General features: G+C 36.6%; 2 protein-coding genes across 2 annotated transcripts; both read left to right on the plus strand.

Annotated features, from left to right (window-relative positions):
• The first annotated feature begins 13,441 nt into the window (after nucleotides 1-13,441).
• LOC138316741 (adhesive plaque matrix protein-like) lies at nucleotides 13,442-15,613 on the plus strand. Its single transcript, XM_069258401.1, has 4 exons — nucleotides 13,442-13,963; nucleotides 14,048-14,490; nucleotides 14,641-14,820; nucleotides 15,127-15,613. Exons 1-4 carry the CDS (start codon nucleotides 13,442-13,444, stop codon nucleotides 15,611-15,613), a joined length of 1,632 nt encoding a protein of 543 aa, XP_069114502.1.
• Nucleotides 15,614-17,072: 1,459 nt separating this feature from the next.
• On the plus strand, nucleotides 17,073-18,843 carry LOC138317033 (probable G-protein coupled receptor 139). The gene has a single exon (XM_069258662.1). It carries the CDS (start codon nucleotides 17,140-17,142, stop codon nucleotides 18,331-18,333), a length of 1,194 nt encoding a protein of 397 aa, XP_069114763.1. The 5' UTR covers nucleotides 17,073-17,139; the 3' UTR covers nucleotides 18,334-18,843.
• The last annotated feature ends 991 nt before the right edge of the window (nucleotides 18,844-19,834 follow it).

A 19,834-nucleotide genomic window follows, 5' to 3' on the forward strand; every position in this document is an offset into this window, starting at 1 on the left:
TGTACTAGAATTGTCGAATTTACAGTTTATTATTGATCTATACTTGACTGCATGTTATTTTTCAGTTTTCAAGGATGAGAATCTTCCTCTTTAATTCAGAGGATTTCTTCTGATTGGGCAATATTTAGGAGAAACAAATAATGTCAGATATGATCTAAAATATCATAAATTGACCCTTTTAAACACTTAGTGGAGGGATTTATCTTATCAGTGAAGATGTTTCCTCCCTTTGTTGATAGGATCGATCACTATTTTCATCTATTTTCTGTGTTATAAGCTTTTGATCGAGTAAGGCATTAAAACTTAATGTATAAGTTGAAAAATATGGTATTAAAGGTAAACTGTATGATTGGTTTGAAGCCTACTTATCTGACAGAAAACAACTCGTATTCATAAACGAATATCAATTACCCGGTGATGAAAAACCAATAAATGCTTGAGTACCGCAAGGTTCAGTACTTGGTCTTTTCTTTTCTTATTGTTTATAAATGACTTAACAGATAATGTAATATCTTACATAAAAATATTTGCTGATGACACATCTCTGTATTGATAATGATGATGACCTTTTACTGACAGTAATACATGCAGAGTTCTTGGATGATGATCTATCGTCAATTTCTTCATGGGCTGATAAAAAAAAGATCATGGTCGGATCACATCTTTAAAAAAATTTTGAAAAAGTTTCATCAAGACAGAACTTATTACGAACATTGAAACATAAACTAGATAGAGTCACCAAGAACTTTGTATCTCTCCTATATCAGACCAATTTTAGAAAATACAGACATTATTTGGGATACCAGAACGGAAACCATTGACTTGATGACATAAGCCGACTCATGATCAGCATCACAGCTGCTGCACCTTGCTCTTAAATTGGCAGGAACTATTTTGCATATCAATTCAATTAAAAATATTTTATTTTATATAAATTATACAAAATAGGATTGGGTAACAGGCAGTGCCTATATCAACCCTTTCCCTCTTCCACTAGTGTACAACATTTTATACAAATTAAACATTAACAAAACTGTAATATATCTTATGATGTATCTTATCATACCGTGTACATTTACGTACACAGAACTCGTATAATAGTTACAAACGCTAATTCGTTATATAAACCTTACTGGAACGATATCTTACAGGAGAATTGGGATGCATTATGTTCGTTTTATTTTTAACTTAGCGTATTTGATAGAGTAACTGTTTTATGTGAATATTTTGAAAGTATGTCTTCTGATAATCAACTTATCTTGTTAATGAATTGTGATGTTTTACAAGTTAGTTTTGCTAAATATATCTTTTCAGCGATGAGGAGAAGGCGATCTCTATAATAGTAATTTTGACTTATTTATAACTTTAACTGAAAATGTTGTTTTATTCACATATGTTGTTCATAATTTTAGTACATTCGTGTCTCGTAAGCCAATTAATGGCTGGGCATTTTTACTAATGAAGAAAATTTTTTTAATTGTAAATGTTGTGTAAAAATGTGTGACATTATTATGCATTATTATTATTATTATCTTATCATAGGTATGAGTATAAAAATTACCTGGTTGAAAAGTTAACCTGGATTTGGTGTTAGATTTTGAAACAGGACTATAACTAAACTTCAAAGGGTTCCTACATAAACACCTCCCTTTGTCTTTACCAGAGTTGGTGTTCGGGGAATTCGCCCTTCGTTTGAAAGGGTAATCCTTCACCACAGTAGTGTTACTTTACAACCAAATCATAACTTGAAAGTGTAAACCTTACACCTCAGCGGTGTTATATTTAGGGCATGTTCTGTACAAAATGGCGGCCAGCTCAAAGATCATTTGACAGAGAGGGAAATAACAACATCTAACAAAACTAAAGGGGCACTTTTGAAATTAGCCGAAGATGCCGACCCAGTTAAATTTTATCGTCTCTCGAAAAAACAGACGATTACGAAGAAACATCGCGAAATAGGAGAGGGCGATGGTTGTTGAATGCCGGATGTTTTTACGATATCAAGTTGCAAGTCGCAGCTACCCGATATCGGGTTTGGATATATCTTTGTGGATATCAGTAGTGATTGTGGTTGGGGGGGGGTCAAGACCGGATAAGGCATTATAAAGATGACAACTCATATAAACTTTTCCAACAGAACCACATCAGTAATATCGCGTTTCACCAGCAGCACGGTCATTATTAAGCCAAGTGTATACAAGAGACACGACAGAACGGGGAGCCATCGCTGGATACTTATGGGAACTAAAGGCTTTATCACAAGTCTGATGGTTGTATATGTGTTTCGTAAGTAGTTTTTTTTAAAACAACGTACAGTCAGTGACCATAATAATTTAATAAAGTACGCAAGTGAATTTTTTTCTATATATTATAAGTAATTTTACATATTTTTAATTGTTATTACTAGAGTAATTTTACATTCAATCGTAACAAGATTTTATGTACAGACTAAGATATTATCTAAAATATATTCCGTGCCATATTTATCGATAAATCGATCTTTTAAAGTGTAGACATGTAATTTTTATGACGCCATTTTACTATATAGATAAAGAAGGAAATGGCGGCGTCATCAAACGTTGTTTTAATGTAATCGTTCACAACTCACACATATTGCAACGGAAGAACATGTACATTATTTCAAAATAAACGTTAGATAAGTAGTTTTTATTTTGTCAACTTTGAAGTTTTTGTGATTTCAATAGATTTCTGGAGAGGAGTTTTAAAAAATGTAAAATTACTAATGAAATATAGTATTTAGAATCGCTTGCGTACTGTATTATGGTCACTGACACAGGGACCTGGCACGAAAATTTTTAACCAATAGTATACATGTTCATTTGTTCTTCGGAACGCTTCTCGAGTTTACTCACAAGCACAACACTATATAATTTGCATAATATAGTCACGATATGTAAAGTCGAGAAGCGTTCCGAGAGAAAATGAACATGGCGGGGACGGTTAAAGTAAGTGAGCTACTCGATGTTTAAATGGAGTTTCTACAAAGTACGGGTCATAACACCTCCATAGGAGATTGTGGATGAACACAGTTATGGGTACTGTTTACCACCACCAAGCGTAGATTTTGTGATTTTGGCTTGGTTTTTGAGGTACCCATTTAGAGCCGAGACGACATTTCGACCGGACAGGGAAATGTCTACCTAGCATATTTGTCGTAAATTTCCCGATTCATCAAGCCATAACTTCGTCAATACTTGGCCAATTTTGTTCATCAAGCACTCAATGGAAAGATAAATTATTTCTCTTTAAGGTAAGATATCCGTCAATGTTGTACAGAACCATTTTATTAAAATAATCACGGTTTTTAAAAAAATAGGTCGGTTTTTCTCGACCGCCGAGTTCATACCCTTGATACTAAATAATATATATATATATGTATACTGTTAGTTTTAAAAAATCGTGCCAGGTCCCTGTGGTCACTGACAAAGACAGTGATTTAGGTTTTGATGTTTAATACATCTACAGCAATTAAATGTACAAACATGAAAACCGTTAACTGTATACTATACAAACCTATTCTCATCTGTACATGTGTTAGAATGTATAAAAGTATACATGAACAGTACACGTAAATGTTTCCATAATGAACAGATTAATCAAATGCAGGTACATTGTACTATGACTCTCTGATGAATTTACATATCTTTTTTAAATCTACACAATCAATAAATAACAACAATTTTGGAACCATATGTACACTTGACAAACAGGAACATACAATGTATTTCATACCTAAAGATTTGCAACGACATAATGATATAAATAAATTTAACTCTTTGTTGTTTCATACTTATACGTATACCTTGAATGGGAATTTATAGACTTTTTATATAATCATATAAAGTTAGTCCCTTAAATGTGTTACATTAAATTACTAAGTGGTAAATTTTAAGAAGAATAAGATGCTTTGTGGTTTGTTTTGATTTTTTTCAGGATGTAGATGGTGCTATAAACACACGTGTACAGGAACCACCAATTTGGGAAGACGGTTACGCCGATCTTGAATGAAGGTTACACCAATGTGGGAAGAAGGTTACACCGATCATGGATGAAGATTACACCAATTTGTGAAGAATGTTACACCGATCTTGGAGGAAGGTTACATCGATTTCGGATGAACGTTACACCGATCTTGGATGAAGGTTACACCAATTTGGGAGGAAGGTTACACCGATATTGGATGAAGGTTACACCAATTTGGGATGAAGGTTACACTGATCCTGGATGAAGGTTACACAAATTTGTGATGAAGGTTACACCTATTTTGGATGAAGGTTACACAAATTTTTGATGAAGGTTACACCAATTTTGGATGAAGGTTACACCAATTTGGGATGAAGGTTACGCCTATTTTGGATGAAGGTTACACCAATTTGGGATGAAAGTTACACCTATCCTGCATGAAGGTTACAGCAATTTGGGATGAACGTTACACCCATTTTGGATGAAGGTTACACCTATTTTGGATGAAGGTTACACCATTTTGGGATGATATTACACTAATATGGGATGAGGTAACACCGATCCTGGATGAGGTTACACCTTTTTTGGATAAAGGTAACACCAATTTAGGAAAAAGGTTACACCTATTTTGGATAAAGGTTACACTTATCCTGGATTAAGTTTACACCAAAAAGGTGGCACCACAGCTGCCTCCTTTTTCAGTAACGTTACACCAAATTTTTAGGATTAAGGTTACACCAAAAAAGATGGCACCACAACTGCCTCCTTTTTTGGTGTAACTTAACACCAGTGGTGTAACCTAAAAATTTGGTGTAACGTTGCACCAAAAAAGGAGGCAGCTGTGGTGCCACCTTTTTTGGTGTAACTTAACACTCAAAAGTCTACAGTCCAGATGACACCCAATGCACAGCCAATCTATGACTCAATCATCGATAGAGTAGATGACCGAATTCATTTCAATAAATAGCCATATATTTTATTTTATGATAGATGATATTTACCAAACTTCACTTTTACAATTATCAATTCAACAATATACTGTTATTTCCTCTAACTTACCGTGACAATGTTTAATTTTCCTGTTATGTTGTGTTTGTGATATCTATTACTGATGTCCATGTCAGGCATATTATCGAGACCATAGAACTATATACACAACTATACGGCATACTATAGAGACCATAGAACTATATACACAATTATACGGCATACTATAGAGACCATAGAACTATATACACAACTATACGGCATACTATAGAGACCATAGAACTATATACACAACTATACGGCATACTATAGAAAGACCATAGAACTATATACACAACTATACGGCATACCATAGGGACCATATAACTAAATACACAAATATACGGTATACTATAGAGACTATAGAACTAAATACACAACTATACGGCATACTACAGAGACCATAGAACTAAATACACAAATATACGGCATACTATAGAGACCATATAGAACTAAATACACAACTATACGGCATACTATAGAGACCATAGAACTAAATACACAACTATACGGCATACTATAGAGACCATAGAACTAAATACACAACTATACGGCATACTATAGAGACCATAGAATTAATACACAACTATACGGCATACTACAGAGACCATAGAACTAAATACACAACTATACGGCATACTACAGAACTAAATACACAACTATACGGCATACTATAGAGACCATAGAACTAAATCACAACTATACGGCATATTATAGAGGCCATAGAACTAAATACACAACTATACGGCATACCTCAGAACTAAATACACAACTATACGGCATATTATAGAGGCCATAGAACTAAATACACAACTATACGGCATACTATAGAGGCCATAGAACTAAATACACAACTATACGGCATACTATAGGGACCATAGAACTAAATACACAACTATACGGCATATTATAGAGACCATAGAATTAATACACAACTATACGGCATACTATAGAGACCATAGAACTAAATACACAACTATACGGCATATTATAGAGACCATAGAATTAATACACAACTATACGGCATACTATAGGGACCATAGAACTAAATACACAACTATACGGCATACTATAGAGACCATAGAATTAATACACAACTATACGGCATACTACAGAGACCATAGAGCTATATACACAACTATACGGCATACCATTGGGACCATATAACTAAATACACAAATATACGGCATACTATAGAGACTATAGAACTATATACACAACTATACGGCATACCTCAGAACTAAATACACATCTATACGGCATACTACAGAGACTATAGAACTAAATACACATCTATACGGCATACTATAGTGACCATAGAACTAAATACACAACTATACGGCATACTATAGAGAACTAAATACACAACTATACGGCATATTATAGAGACCATAGAATTAATACACAACTATACGGCATACTATAGAAACCATAGAACTAAATACACAACTATACGGCATATTATAGAGACCATAGAATTAATACACAACTATACGGCATACTATAGGGACCATAGAACTAAATACACAACTATACGGCATATTATAGAGACCATAGAATTAATACACAACTATACGGCATACTACAGAGACCATAGAGCTATATATACACAACTATACGGCATACCATAGGGACCATATAACTAAATACACAAATATACGGCATACTATAGAGACTATAGAACTATATACGCAACTATACGGCATACCTCAGAACTAAATACACATCTATACGGCATACTACAGAGACTATAGAACTAAATACACAACTATACGGCATAATATAGGGACCATAGAACTAAAAACACAACTATACGGCATACTATAGAGACCATAGAACTAAATACACAACTATACGGCATACTATAGAGACCATAGAACTATATACACAACTATACGGCATACTATAGGGACCATATAACTAAATACACAAATATACGGCATACTATAGAGACCATAGAACTAAATACACAACTATACGGCATACTACAGAGACCATAGAACTAAATACACAACTATACGGCATACTATAGAGACCATAGAACTAAATACACAACTATACGGCATACTATAGAGACCATAGAACTAAATACACAACTATACGGCATACTATAGAGACCATAGAACTAAATACACAACTATACGGCATACTATAGAGACCATAGAACTAAATACACAACTATACGGCATACTATAGAGACCATAGAACTAAATACACAACTATACGGCATACTATAGAGACCATAGAACTAAATACACAACTATACGGCATACTATAGAGACCATAGAACTAAATACACAACTATACGGCATACTATAGAGACCATAGAACTAAATACACAACTATACGGCATACTATAGAGACCATAGAACTAAATACACAACTATACGGCATACTATAGGGACCATAGAACTAAATACACAACTATACGGCATACTATAGAGGCCATAGAAGTAAATACACAACTATACGGCATACTATAGAGACCATAGAATTAATACACAACTATACGGCATACTATAGAGAGACCATAGAATTAATACACAACTATACGGCATTCTATAGAGACCATAGAACTATATACACAACTATACGGCATACTATAGGGACCTTATAACTAAATACACAACTAAATGGCATACAATATAGACCATAGAACTATATACACAACTATACGGCATACTATAGAGACCATAGAACTATATACACAACTATACGGCATACTATAGAGACCATATAACTAAATACACAACTATATGGCATACTATAGAGACCATAGAACTATATACACAACTATACGGCATACTATAGAGACCATAGAATTAATACACAACTTTACGGCATACTATAGAGAGACCATAGAACTATATATACAACTATACGGCATACTATAGAGACCATATAACTAAATACACAACTATACAGCATACTATAGAGACCATAGAACTATATACACAACTATACGGCATACTATAGAGACCATAGAATTAATACACAACTATACGGCATACTATAGAGACCATATAACTATATACACAACTATACGGCATACTATAGAGAGACCATAGAACTATATATACAACTATAAGGCATACTATAGAGACCATATAACTATATACACAACTATACAGCATAGTATAGAGAGTCTTAAAACACAACTATACGGCATACTATTGGGACCATATAAATAAATACACATCTATACGGCATACCATAGGGACCATATAACTAAATACACAACTATACGGCATATTATAGAGACCATAGAACTAAATACACAACTATACGGCATACTATAGGGACCATTTAACTAAATACACAACTATACGGTATACTATAGAGACCATAGAGCTAAATACACAACTATACGGCATACTATAGAGACCATAGAACTAAATACACAACTATACGGCATACTATAGAGACCATAGAATTAATACACAACTATACGGCATACTACAGAGACCATAGAACTAAAAACACATCTATAAGGCATACTATATGGACCATAGAACTAAGTGCCTTTCCGTTACTTTTTCTGTTAAATGTTTCGTTAACCTAGGTTTTAAAAGCGGTATTCATCGACGTATTACTGTGGTCAGTAAAGTTGTTACCATACATTTGTGTCTGTGGTCAGTAAAGTTGTTACCATACATTTGTGTCTGTGGTCAGTAAAGTTGTTACCATACATTTGTGTCTGTGGTCAGTAAAGTTGTTACCATACATTTGTGTCTGTGGTCAGTTAAGTTGTTACCATACATTTGTGTCTGTGGTCAGTAAAGTTGTTACCATACATTTGTGTCTGTGGTCAGTTCAGTTGTTTACCATACATTTGTGTCTGTGGTCAGTTCAGTTGTTACCATACATTTGTGTCTGTGGTCAGTTAAGTTGTTACCATACATTTGTGTCTGTGGTCAGTTCAGTTTTTACCATACATTTGTGTCTGTGGTCAGTTAAGTTGTTACCATACATTTGTGTCTGTGGTCAGTAAAGTTGTTACCATACATTTGTGTCTGTGGTCAGTTAAGTTGTTACCATACATTTGTGTCTGTGGTCAGTTAAGTTGTTACCATACATTTGTGTCTGTGGTCAGTTAAGTTGTTACCATACATTTGTGTCTGTGGTCAGTGTAGTTGTTACCATACATTTGTGTCTGTGGTCAGTTAAATTGTTACCATACATTTGTGTCTGTGGTCAGTGTAGTTGTTACCATACATTTGTGTCTGTGGTCAGTTAAATTGTTACCATACATTTGTGTCTGTGGTCAGTTAAGTTGTTACCATACATTTGTGTCTGTGGTCAGTTAAGTTGTTACCATACATTTGTGTCTGTGGTCAGTTAAGTTGTTACCATACATTTGTGTCTGTGGTCAGTAAAGTTGTTACCATACATTTGTGTCTGTGGTCAGTTCAGTTGTTACCATACATTTGTGTCTGTGGTCAGTTAAGTTGTTACCATACATTTGTGTCTGTGGTTCAGTAAAGTTGTTACCATACATTTTGTGTCTGTGGTCAGTAAAGTTGTTACCATACATTTGTGTCTGTGGTCAGTTCAGTTGTTACCATACATTTGTGTCTGTGGTCAGTTAAGTTGTTACCATACATTTGTGTCTGTGGTCAGTAAAGTTGTTACCATACATTTGTGTCTGTGGTCAGTTAAATTGTTACCTATACATTTGTGTCTGTGGTCAGTAAAGTTGTTACCATACATTTGTGTCTGTGGTCAGTAAAGTTGTTACCATACATTTGTGTCTGTGGTCAGTAAAGTTGTTACCATACATTTGTGTCTGTGGTCAGTAAAGTTGTTACCATACATTTGTGTCTGTGGTCAGTTAAGTTGTTACCATACATTTGTGTCTGTGGTCAGTTAAGTTGTTACCATACATTTGTGTCTGTGGTCAGTTAAGTTGTTACCATACATTTGTGTCTGTGGTCAGTTAAGTTGTTACCATACATTTGTGTCTGTGGTCAGTTAAGTTGTTACCATACATTTGTGTTTGTGGTCAGTAAAGTTGTTACCATACATTTGTGTTATAGCCTCTGAGACACAGATGAGATTGTCAGGTCTTTTTGAAAATGTGGTATTTCATCAAAAGCCATAGTTCTTAAAAGTGTCGAATGACAATATAATTCAATTTATTACTAACAAATACAATTGTATGGAATACAAAAATAATTAAGAAACAAGTGCAAAAGATATTAATTGTATGCAAAAACAATCCAATCGTCTTTCTACCTTTTTGGCGTTCGCCTTACTAAGTCAAATAAAAGTTTACATTGAAAATGTAAATCTGGTTAACACAACAGCGTTATTCGACCTTTCATGGTTTTTACATTTTTATTTTTATTATTTTATTATTATTCATTTTTTGAAGATGTGAACGCATCTTGCCTGGAAATGTTAAATAAGATAAATTGTTGAACAGTTTACTTGATTATTTCAAATTATTTGCATCGTATTCGGTCACATTCTACTTTTTGATTATGCAATTTTTCCTATGTTATGGGATAGTTTTTGAAAAGGGCTGTATCACAGATAATTTTCACCACTGATATTATTACATAGTATGATGGCCAACGAAAGGCTATCATACTACACTGTATGTAATGATATTTGTGGTGAACATCGTCTGTTATATACCATTGTCTTTTTACTTTACTAACTTATAAACATAATATGAAGTAAGCAAGTCAAACTTTATCAACTATTGCAATGTCAGAAACCACAAGCAAGGTCAAAAAAACAAGTACACAAGGTCAAATGCCAAAAGATCAAAAGCCACCTACAGCATCAAAAACGACTTTCAGCAAGGTGACAGAAGGTCAAAAGTACTAATTGCAATCAAAAGCCACCTACGGCAAGGTGATTCCGTAGTGAACATTAAATTGCCACTTGCAGCTAATTCACCTGATCAAAAAACCACCTACAACTTATTTGACATGTAAAAGCAATGTTTTTAAAAAGCCCAAGCAGGCACGACATGAAATATGCATACAAAACATACAAATATGTCATACTAAGTACGAAAGTAGTCAGGAAATTATAAACGTTTGCCATACTTCATTATTATCATAGATACTTTAAAATGGGTAGAGTATATGGCATACTCAGGGTTCATTCAAACATCAATTAATGCTGACAAGATCTTTTTTTTTTTAATCCCGTGCATGTTCGCACCTTCAACGTTTCGGCATCTTTAAAGGACGTACTTCTGAGGTTGAATTATCATTGAAATCTTGTTTTTACTTGGATCAGAGGTTTGGTTTGGTTTTCAAAACGATCTGTCAATATAACGATAACCTACCGATTTATTATGAATAAACATCGGAGTCGTGCAATGATCGCACTTAGAACTACAACATCTTTCAAGTATGAATTTTTCTTGGGTTTAAATCTCTCTTTTTCTTGGATCAAAGAACATGATTTTCAGAAGGAGAAAAAACAATATGATAATTGCTCAATAAAGGAGATTTTTGTAGAATATCTACAAAATTCATAACGAAAATTTGGTGGCGCCCATTTTGAAAAGATGTGGTTCTTAGGGAAAAACCAAAATTTTCTCCATTATTTAATCAATGTCACACTACAGTATAGACTTTTAATGTCTTTGTACTTAACATGGTACAACTGGACAAGAACGGGAAGATGCCAAAACAGACATACGGTAACTTTATTTATTATTGTTGATTTGTTATAAACTTCCAATAATAAGACCTACGACATCTTTCAAGCGTGCTTTCTTCTGGAGTTTCGTAAAGTCTTTTTTTCTTGCATCAAAGAGCTTTGTTTTCAGAGGAACTTTCAATATTTGCAACAATCCCAATTTAATTATTTTTTTAAACATAATTGTTTTACAAATTATACCTGTTTGTAGATTGTTTACGTAAGAATCAACAGAAATGTCGGCCGTCCGTATTAGTCTTTCGTCAGTAAAATGATGAACAGATATCATAACATTTGACATGCGCCTAATTTGTAATTTCCAGTCAGATCAAAAGCACTTTCAGCAGGTCAAAAGGTACAGCAAGGTCAAAAGCCTACATAACAAGTGCAATCCAGAGGTCAAAAAAGGCAAGTCAAAAGACACCTACAGCAAGGTCAAAAGCCACCTACAGCAAGGACACTAACAAGGTCAAAAGTCATTAAAAAAAAGCCACCTACAGCAAGGTCAAAAAGTACATTTACTAAAAATGTCAGGGCCACAAAAATCAAAAGGTCAAAAAAAGGACCACTGTTTGAAAAACAGCCCTATAAGGTCAAAAGTATCTAAAAGCACTAAAAGGCACCTAAAGCAAAGGTTTTAAAAAGGTTTATGCATATAGCAAGGTCAAAAGCAATTTAAGCAAGTCAAAAGCCACCTACAGCAAGGTTTTTTTTTTTATTTTATTTTTTTTTTATTCACATGCAACCTAAAGAAGGTCAAGAAGCCTTCTACAGCAAGTCAAAAGGTCACTTATAGCAAGATCAAAAGCCACCTACAGCCATGGTCAAAAAAGCCACCTACAGCATGGTCAAAGCCACCTACGGCCAAGATCAAAAGCCACCTCCTACAAGCAAGGTCAAAAGCCACCTACAGCAAGGTCAAAAGCAAGATCAAAAGCAACCAACAGCAAGGTCCAAAAGCCGTACAGCAAGGTCTAAACCACCTATAACAAAGTAAAGGGCAATCCGATATCAAGGTCAAATACCACCTATAACCAGGTCAGAAGCCACCTACAGAAACCTCAAAAGCCGCCAACAGCAATGTTAAAAGCCATAAACAGCAAGGTCAAAAGCCACCTTAGCAAGATAAAAGTCAACATATAGCAAAGTCAAAAATCACCTAGAGCATGGTCAAAAAAAAGTCACTAACAAGGTCAGCAAGCCATCTATAAAGCAAGGTCAATAGCCACTTAACAAGGTCAAAAGCCATTGTCTATAGCAAGGTCAAAAAGCCACCTATAGCAAACTCAAAAGCCACCTATAAGCAAGTCAACATCACCTACAGCAAATGGTCAACAGTCACCTAAGCAAGGTCAAAACCATCTATAGCAAGGTCAAAATTCACCTGTAGCAACGGTCAAAAGTCAACTATAGCAAGTCAATAAGCCACCTATAGCAAGGTTAAAAGTTAACACCTAAAAGTCACCAAGCAAGATCAAAAGCCACGTACTGCAAGGTCACTAAAGTCACCTTAGACCAAGGTCAAAAGTCATCTACAGCAAGGTCAAATGCCGACTAAAGTAAAGGTCAAAAGCCACTTATACAAAGGTCAAATGCCATGTATAGCAAGGTCAAAAGCCACCTATAGCTAGGGCAAAAGCCACCTACAGCAAGATCAAAAGTCACATATAGCAAGGTCAAAAATCACCTAGAGCATGGTCAAAAAGTCATCTATACAAGGTCAAATGCCACCTAAAGCAAGGTCACTAGCCACTTATACAAAGGTAAAATGCCATATATAGCGAGGTCAAAAGCCACCTATAGAAAGGTCAACAACCACTTACAGCATGGTCAAAAGCCACCTACAGCAAGGTCAAAAGCCACCTACAGCAAGGTCAAAAGCCAGTTACAGCAAGGTCAAAAGCCACCTACAGCAAGGTCAAAAGCCACCTACAGCAAGGTCAAAAGCCACTACAGCAAGGTCAAAAAGCCACCTACAGCAAGGTCAAAAGCCACCTACTTGCAAGGTCAAAATCCACCTACAGCAAGGTCAAAAACCACTTACAGCAAGGTCAAAAGCCACCTACAGCAAGGTCAAAAACCACTACAGCAAGGTCAAAAGCCACCTACAGCAAGGTCAAAAGACACCTACAGCAAGGTCAAAAGCCACTTACAGCAAGGTCAAAAGCCACCTACAGCAAGGTCAAAAGCCACTACAGCAAGGTCAAAAGCCACCTACAGCAAGGTCAAAAGCCACCTACAGCAAGGTCAAAAGCCACTTACAGCAAGGTCAAAAGCCACCTACAGCAAGGTCAAAAGTCACTTGTAGCACGGTCAAAAGTCACCTATAGCAAGGTCAAAAGCCACCTAAAGCAAGGACAAAAGCCATCTACAGCAAGGTCAAAAACCACTTACAGCAAGGTCAAAAGCCACCTACAGCAAGGTCAAAAACCACTACAGCAAGGTCAAAACCCACCTACAGCAAGGTCAAAAGACACCTACAGCATGGTCAAAAGCCATTTACAGCAAGGTCAAAAGCCACCTACAGCAAGGTCAAAAGCCACCTACAGCAAGGTCAAAAGTCACTTATAGCAAGATCAAAAGCCATCTACAACAAGGTCAAAAGCCATCAACGGCAAGGACAAAAGCCACCCACAGCAAGGTCAAAAGACATTTACAGCAAGGTCAAAAGCCACCTACAGCATGGTCCAAAGCCACCTATAGCAAGGTCAAAAAAGCCACCTACAGCATGGTCAAAGCCACCTACGGCAAGATCAAAAGCCACCTACAGCAAGGCCAAAAGCCAACTAAAGCAAGGTCAAACCCACCTATAACAAGGTAAAAGACTACCAACAGCAAGGTCAAAAGCCACCTACAGCAAGGTCAAAAGACACCTACAGCAAGGTCAAAAGTCACTTATAGCAAGATCAAAAGCCATCTACAACAAGGTCAAAAGCCATAAACGGCAAGGACAAAAGCCACCCACAGCAAGGTCAAAAGACATTTACAGCAAGGTCAAAAGCCACCTACAGCATGGTCCAAAGCCACCTATAGCAAGGTCAAAAAAGCCACCTACAGCATGGTCAAAGCCACCTACGGCAAGATCAAAAGTCACCTACAGCAAGGCCAAAAGCCAACTAAAGCAAGGTCAAACCCACCTATAACAAGGTAAAAGACTACCAAACAGCAAGGTCAAAAGCCACCTACAGCAAGGTCAAAAGACACCTAGGGCAAGGTCAATAGTCACTTATAGCAAGATCAAAAGCCATCTACAACAAGGTCAAAAACCATAAACGGCAAGGACAAAAGCCACCCACAGCAAGGTCAAAAGACATTTACAGCAAGGTCAAAAGCCACCTACAGCATGGTCCAAAGCCACCTATAGCAAGGTCAAAAAAGCCACTTACAGCATGGTCAAAGCCACCTACGGCAAGATCAAAAGCCACCTACAGCAAGGCCAAAAGCCAACTAAAGCAAGGTCAAACCCACCTATAACAAGGTAAAAGACTACCAACAGCAAGGTCAAAAGCCACCTACAGCAAGGTCAAAAGACACCTACAGCAAGGTCAAAAGCCACCTACAGCATGGTCCAAAGCCACCTACAGCAAGGTCAAAAAAGCCTAATACAGCATGGTCAAAGCCACCGAAAGCAAGGACAAAAGCCACCTACAGCAAGGTCAAAAACCACTTACAGCAAGGTCAAAAGCCACCTACAGCAAGGTCAAAAACCACTTACAGCAAGGTCAAAAGCCACCTACAGCAAGGTCAAAAGCCATTTAAAGCAAGGTCAAAATCCACCTACAGCAAGGTCAGAATCCATCTACAGCAAGGTCAAAAGTCACTTATAGCAAGTTCAAAAGCCACCTACAGCATGGTCAAAAAAGCCACCTACAGCATGGTCAAAAGTCACCTAGAGCAAGGTCAAAAGACATCTAACAAGGTCAAATGCCGACTAAAGTAAGGTCACATGCCACTTATACAAAGGTCAAATGCCATGTATAGAAGGTCAAAAGCCACCTATAGCTAGGGCAAAAGCCACCTTAGCAAGATCAATAGTCACATATAGCAAGTCAAAAATCACCTAGAGCATGGTCAAAAAGTCATCTAACAAGGTCAAATGCCACCTAAAGCAAGGTCACTAGCCACTTATACAAAGGTCAAATGCCATATATAGCAAGGTCAAAAGCCACTTATAGCAAGGGCAAAAGCCACCTATAGAAAGGTCATTAGCACCTGAAGCAAGGTCACCAGACACCTATTGCAAGGTCAACAGTAATTTATAGCAAGGTCAAAAGCCACCTTTGCAAGGTCAAAAGTCACCTAGAGCAAGGTCAAAGGTCACCTAAAAAGGTAAAAAACCACCTATAGCAAGCTCCAAAGCCATCTATCCCGAGGTCAAAAGCCATGTATCCAATGGTCAAAAGCCACCTATAGCAAGGTCACTAGCCACTTATACAAAGGTCAACAGCCACATATAGTAAGGTCAAAAGCCACCTATAGCAAGGTCAAAAGCACATATAGCAAGGTCAAAGGCCATCTATCCCTAGGTCAAAAGCCACATACAGCAAGGTCAACAGAAAGTATATGCCTATCAATTTTATCATGTTTTCATCACGAATGTTTAAAACATATTTTATCCAAGCCTTAACTCTATCATGAACGTATCTTTCGGGAGTTATTTTTTATAAAAATTAATTTATAATTTCGTAATCTATAGAAAGGTTTAAATTATTTTACCTAGGTGATAACTACCGGTGTGAACAACATATACAAGCAACGTAATATATAAATAGCAAGTCATAGGCCTCATACACCTGTTAGAGCTGACAGGTTTTCTTATTTCATCTTATAATCTTGTGTTATTATGACACTATAAAAACGCAAGCCGAGCGACACGTTTATCGTTGTTATCGAGGTCCAGCGAGTCAAGAAAAAGTCTCAGTAATACGGATTTACAGCAAAATACATAATGTAAGTATTTATATTGTATCTATATACTACAAGACGACTATAATACAAATACATGTGTTTTACATGGAGGTACCATAAGTCACCAAATATACGATTAGAGGCATGTAAATAACAGTCTAATAAGGTGATCCATGGTACATATTAGGATTTCAATAATTAGTTTATTTGTTATCTCTTTCCATGCTGATGTGCTGCACTGCGCACTTAGTCCACTCTAAAAGCGTACCACAATCCATCAGCATCCCGGTATAACTACGAAGGTATAAATCATCATAAAGCGAAAACAAATAATTGAACATGTGTAAATTATCTTGCAATTGTCAGTATTTATATTATAATCTTATTCTAAAATAAACGATGTGCCAAAAGTTAACAGTTATCAAAAAGTGGTAAAAGCCCAACGCTGATTTACCATGAGTTTTTACACATTTTCTTTCCGTAAAGACGCACTGTTATACTATAGATGTCTGGTCAACCTTGTTAACTACATTTAATGTCTTTGTTCAATATGTCTAAATGTGTATATTTAAATGTGTCTTTTCTATTTACAGTTTGATGTCGCCAGAGACGTTCTCCACTATGGAGCGCGTTCTATACCACATCCGCCACATGAGTCAAGAGGAGCGCGATATCCTAATGCAACATTTCAACTTGTCAAACGAGGAACAGCTTCTAAACTTCTCCGGAGACCCAGAGGTCCCCATCGAAGACTTCACATCCTTCCGTGTACACAAGGTTTTACTTTTATACGTACCACCAATAATGGTTCTAGTTGGGACAATAGGCAACATCCTGTCCTTCGCGGTATTTCGTACCAATAGTGGTAAAGTGTCGACGTACACCTACCTCAGCGCTCTCGCTATCATGGACCTTCTCGTGCTGTATGTGGGCCTATTACCTCTTTGGATATCACAGCTTTCCGGTCACAGCATTAATGACCATGCTAATTGGACATGTAAGATGGGAGCTTTTCTAGGTTACGTCTGCAGTGATTCGTCTGTGTGGCTTATAGTGGCTGTGACTGTAGAAAGATATATCGCAGTGTGCTTTCCTCTGAAAGCCTCATTTTTATGCCGAATAAGAAAAGCAAAATACATCGTGGTTGTTCTGCTTCTTATTCTTTGTTCCCTAAATAGCCATTTTTTATGGACAGTTCAGTTACGACATGTGGGTAACAATGCGACGGCACCAGTTTATGTCTGCGACGCGAGCCCGAACTTCTCTGACTTAGTCAACCATGTGTGGGTATGGATTGATGCTGGAATGTATTCTTTTGTTCCATTTGTAATCCTGTTAATTCTCAATGCACGTATAGTCCATAAAGTATGGGTCGCCAAAAATGAACGTAAGCATATAACGGAAAGACGGATGAGCACGTGTAACGCGGATAAGAGCCCAGCAGGACTAAGGGAGGCAAGTACGAAAGTCACGGTGATGCTCCTGACAATTTCCTTCACCTTCCTGCTTACAACACTTCCCATGAATGTCATCCTTATATTGACAAAAACATGGAACGAGCAAAGCCAGAGGCAAAGAGCAAACTTTCATTTAGCAAAGACAGTATCGGAAATACTAATGTACCTGAATCATACCGTCAACTTTTTCTTGTATTGTATCTCTGGAAGAAAATTCAGACTTCAAATCATTTCAAGTTTTCGTAATTTATTCCATTCACGAACGAAACCTATTCCTTTGAATGAAATCAAATAAAGAATATAAAGACTAGCATACAGTACTTAATTTGATTACTTTACTTGTGTACGAGTGTAACTGTGTCTCGTACATCCAAGACAAGACATAAACTCACTTCCATTATTATATATATATATATTATATAGGAATGTATTCAGCATTTCAATGGACGTTAATGGGATCTTTCACATCGAATAGTTTTATTTCCGTAAGCCATAGTCAGGCTACAGAGAATGCTGCTGTATCAACGCCTCCCGTATGTTAACTAAATGTCTTTAATCCTTGCTTGGTCTGTTATTATTCGTCGAGTATTTTAATCATTGAGCAAATCGTTTACTATGTGCCATTTTATTTATGTGTTCTTAATAAATAAAATCGTTGACATCCAACGTCTCCAACTACTTATATTTTGCTTTCACATTTGAACGTAAACAGTTTATTTCTCCATCTCCATAAAATTAGACCAGATTATTGAAAACAGACGCCGACTCAGTGATCGGGAATAGTCAATTTTGTGCAGCCGGGTGAACAAATGGATATTGTTATAGCTTTTGGTGATTTCAGGATAAAATCCTTGAATTCGGCTTTGACAATAAGGTGATTTTAGAAGTAAATGTTTTTGATAGGATATTACCATCACGGTAGAAGAAAATCTTAACATTATTTTACATAGAAATCGTAAAAAGATATCAGTGATCAGATCTTTCCTAATAACGTTGATCTTAGCCTCGGCAATCCCGTTGTACCTACTACGAAAACTGTAACGAAATGGACGTTATCTTATAGCACCAAGAGGAAATTACTGACAAAATATAAGTGTTGGTAACTGCCGCGACCTATCAACTGATGTCGCGGCGGAGCCGATTCAGCAATCAGACAATTGAAGTGTGTAATCACAGCTATAATTTGTTGGGATAGCTCCGTGGGCGTGGCTACGATACGAAGAACAATCTTTCACAAGAGATTAAATTCAGAAAACTTAGAGTAACAACATACACACTGCCACATTTTTTCAATCGGTATTGCAATATACGATAATAGGTTCCGGATATTTTATCTAGCTCTGTGACTAATATTGTAATCTCCATGCTCGTGTAACTCTCCAGTGAGGGAGGTAATAAAAGGGGTTGGACTGGAAGCCATCTTGAGTGATTAATACATGATATGGTGTCAGAAGTGAAAATCTACGTTCATCCAGTGTCTGCGCACGAGCTGTGTGAAGTTACAGGTATAATGAAGAACTGAAAGATTTATTTGTCACGAACGACAACAATTTGAATGACAAGATGGCACATAGTGGCGTGAAACACTTGCCGGAATTCGACCCCGCTGACCCAAACACGTGTGCTCCAGAATGGGAACTGTACAAACGAGATTTCCTTGTGTATTTAGATGCAATAGGACTAGATGAAAAACCAGGAAAGAGAAAAGTTGGCATTTTATTGTCAAGTATGGGTCGTGAGGCGATCAGAATTTATGATTCGTTCATATGGGCCGGAGCAATTGAGGCAGACGAAAC

This window comes from Argopecten irradians, chromosome 2, assembly GCF_041381155.1.
Source record: "Argopecten irradians isolate NY chromosome 2, Ai_NY, whole genome shotgun sequence".
NCBI lineage: Eukaryota > Metazoa > Mollusca > Bivalvia > Pectinida > Pectinidae > Argopecten > Argopecten irradians.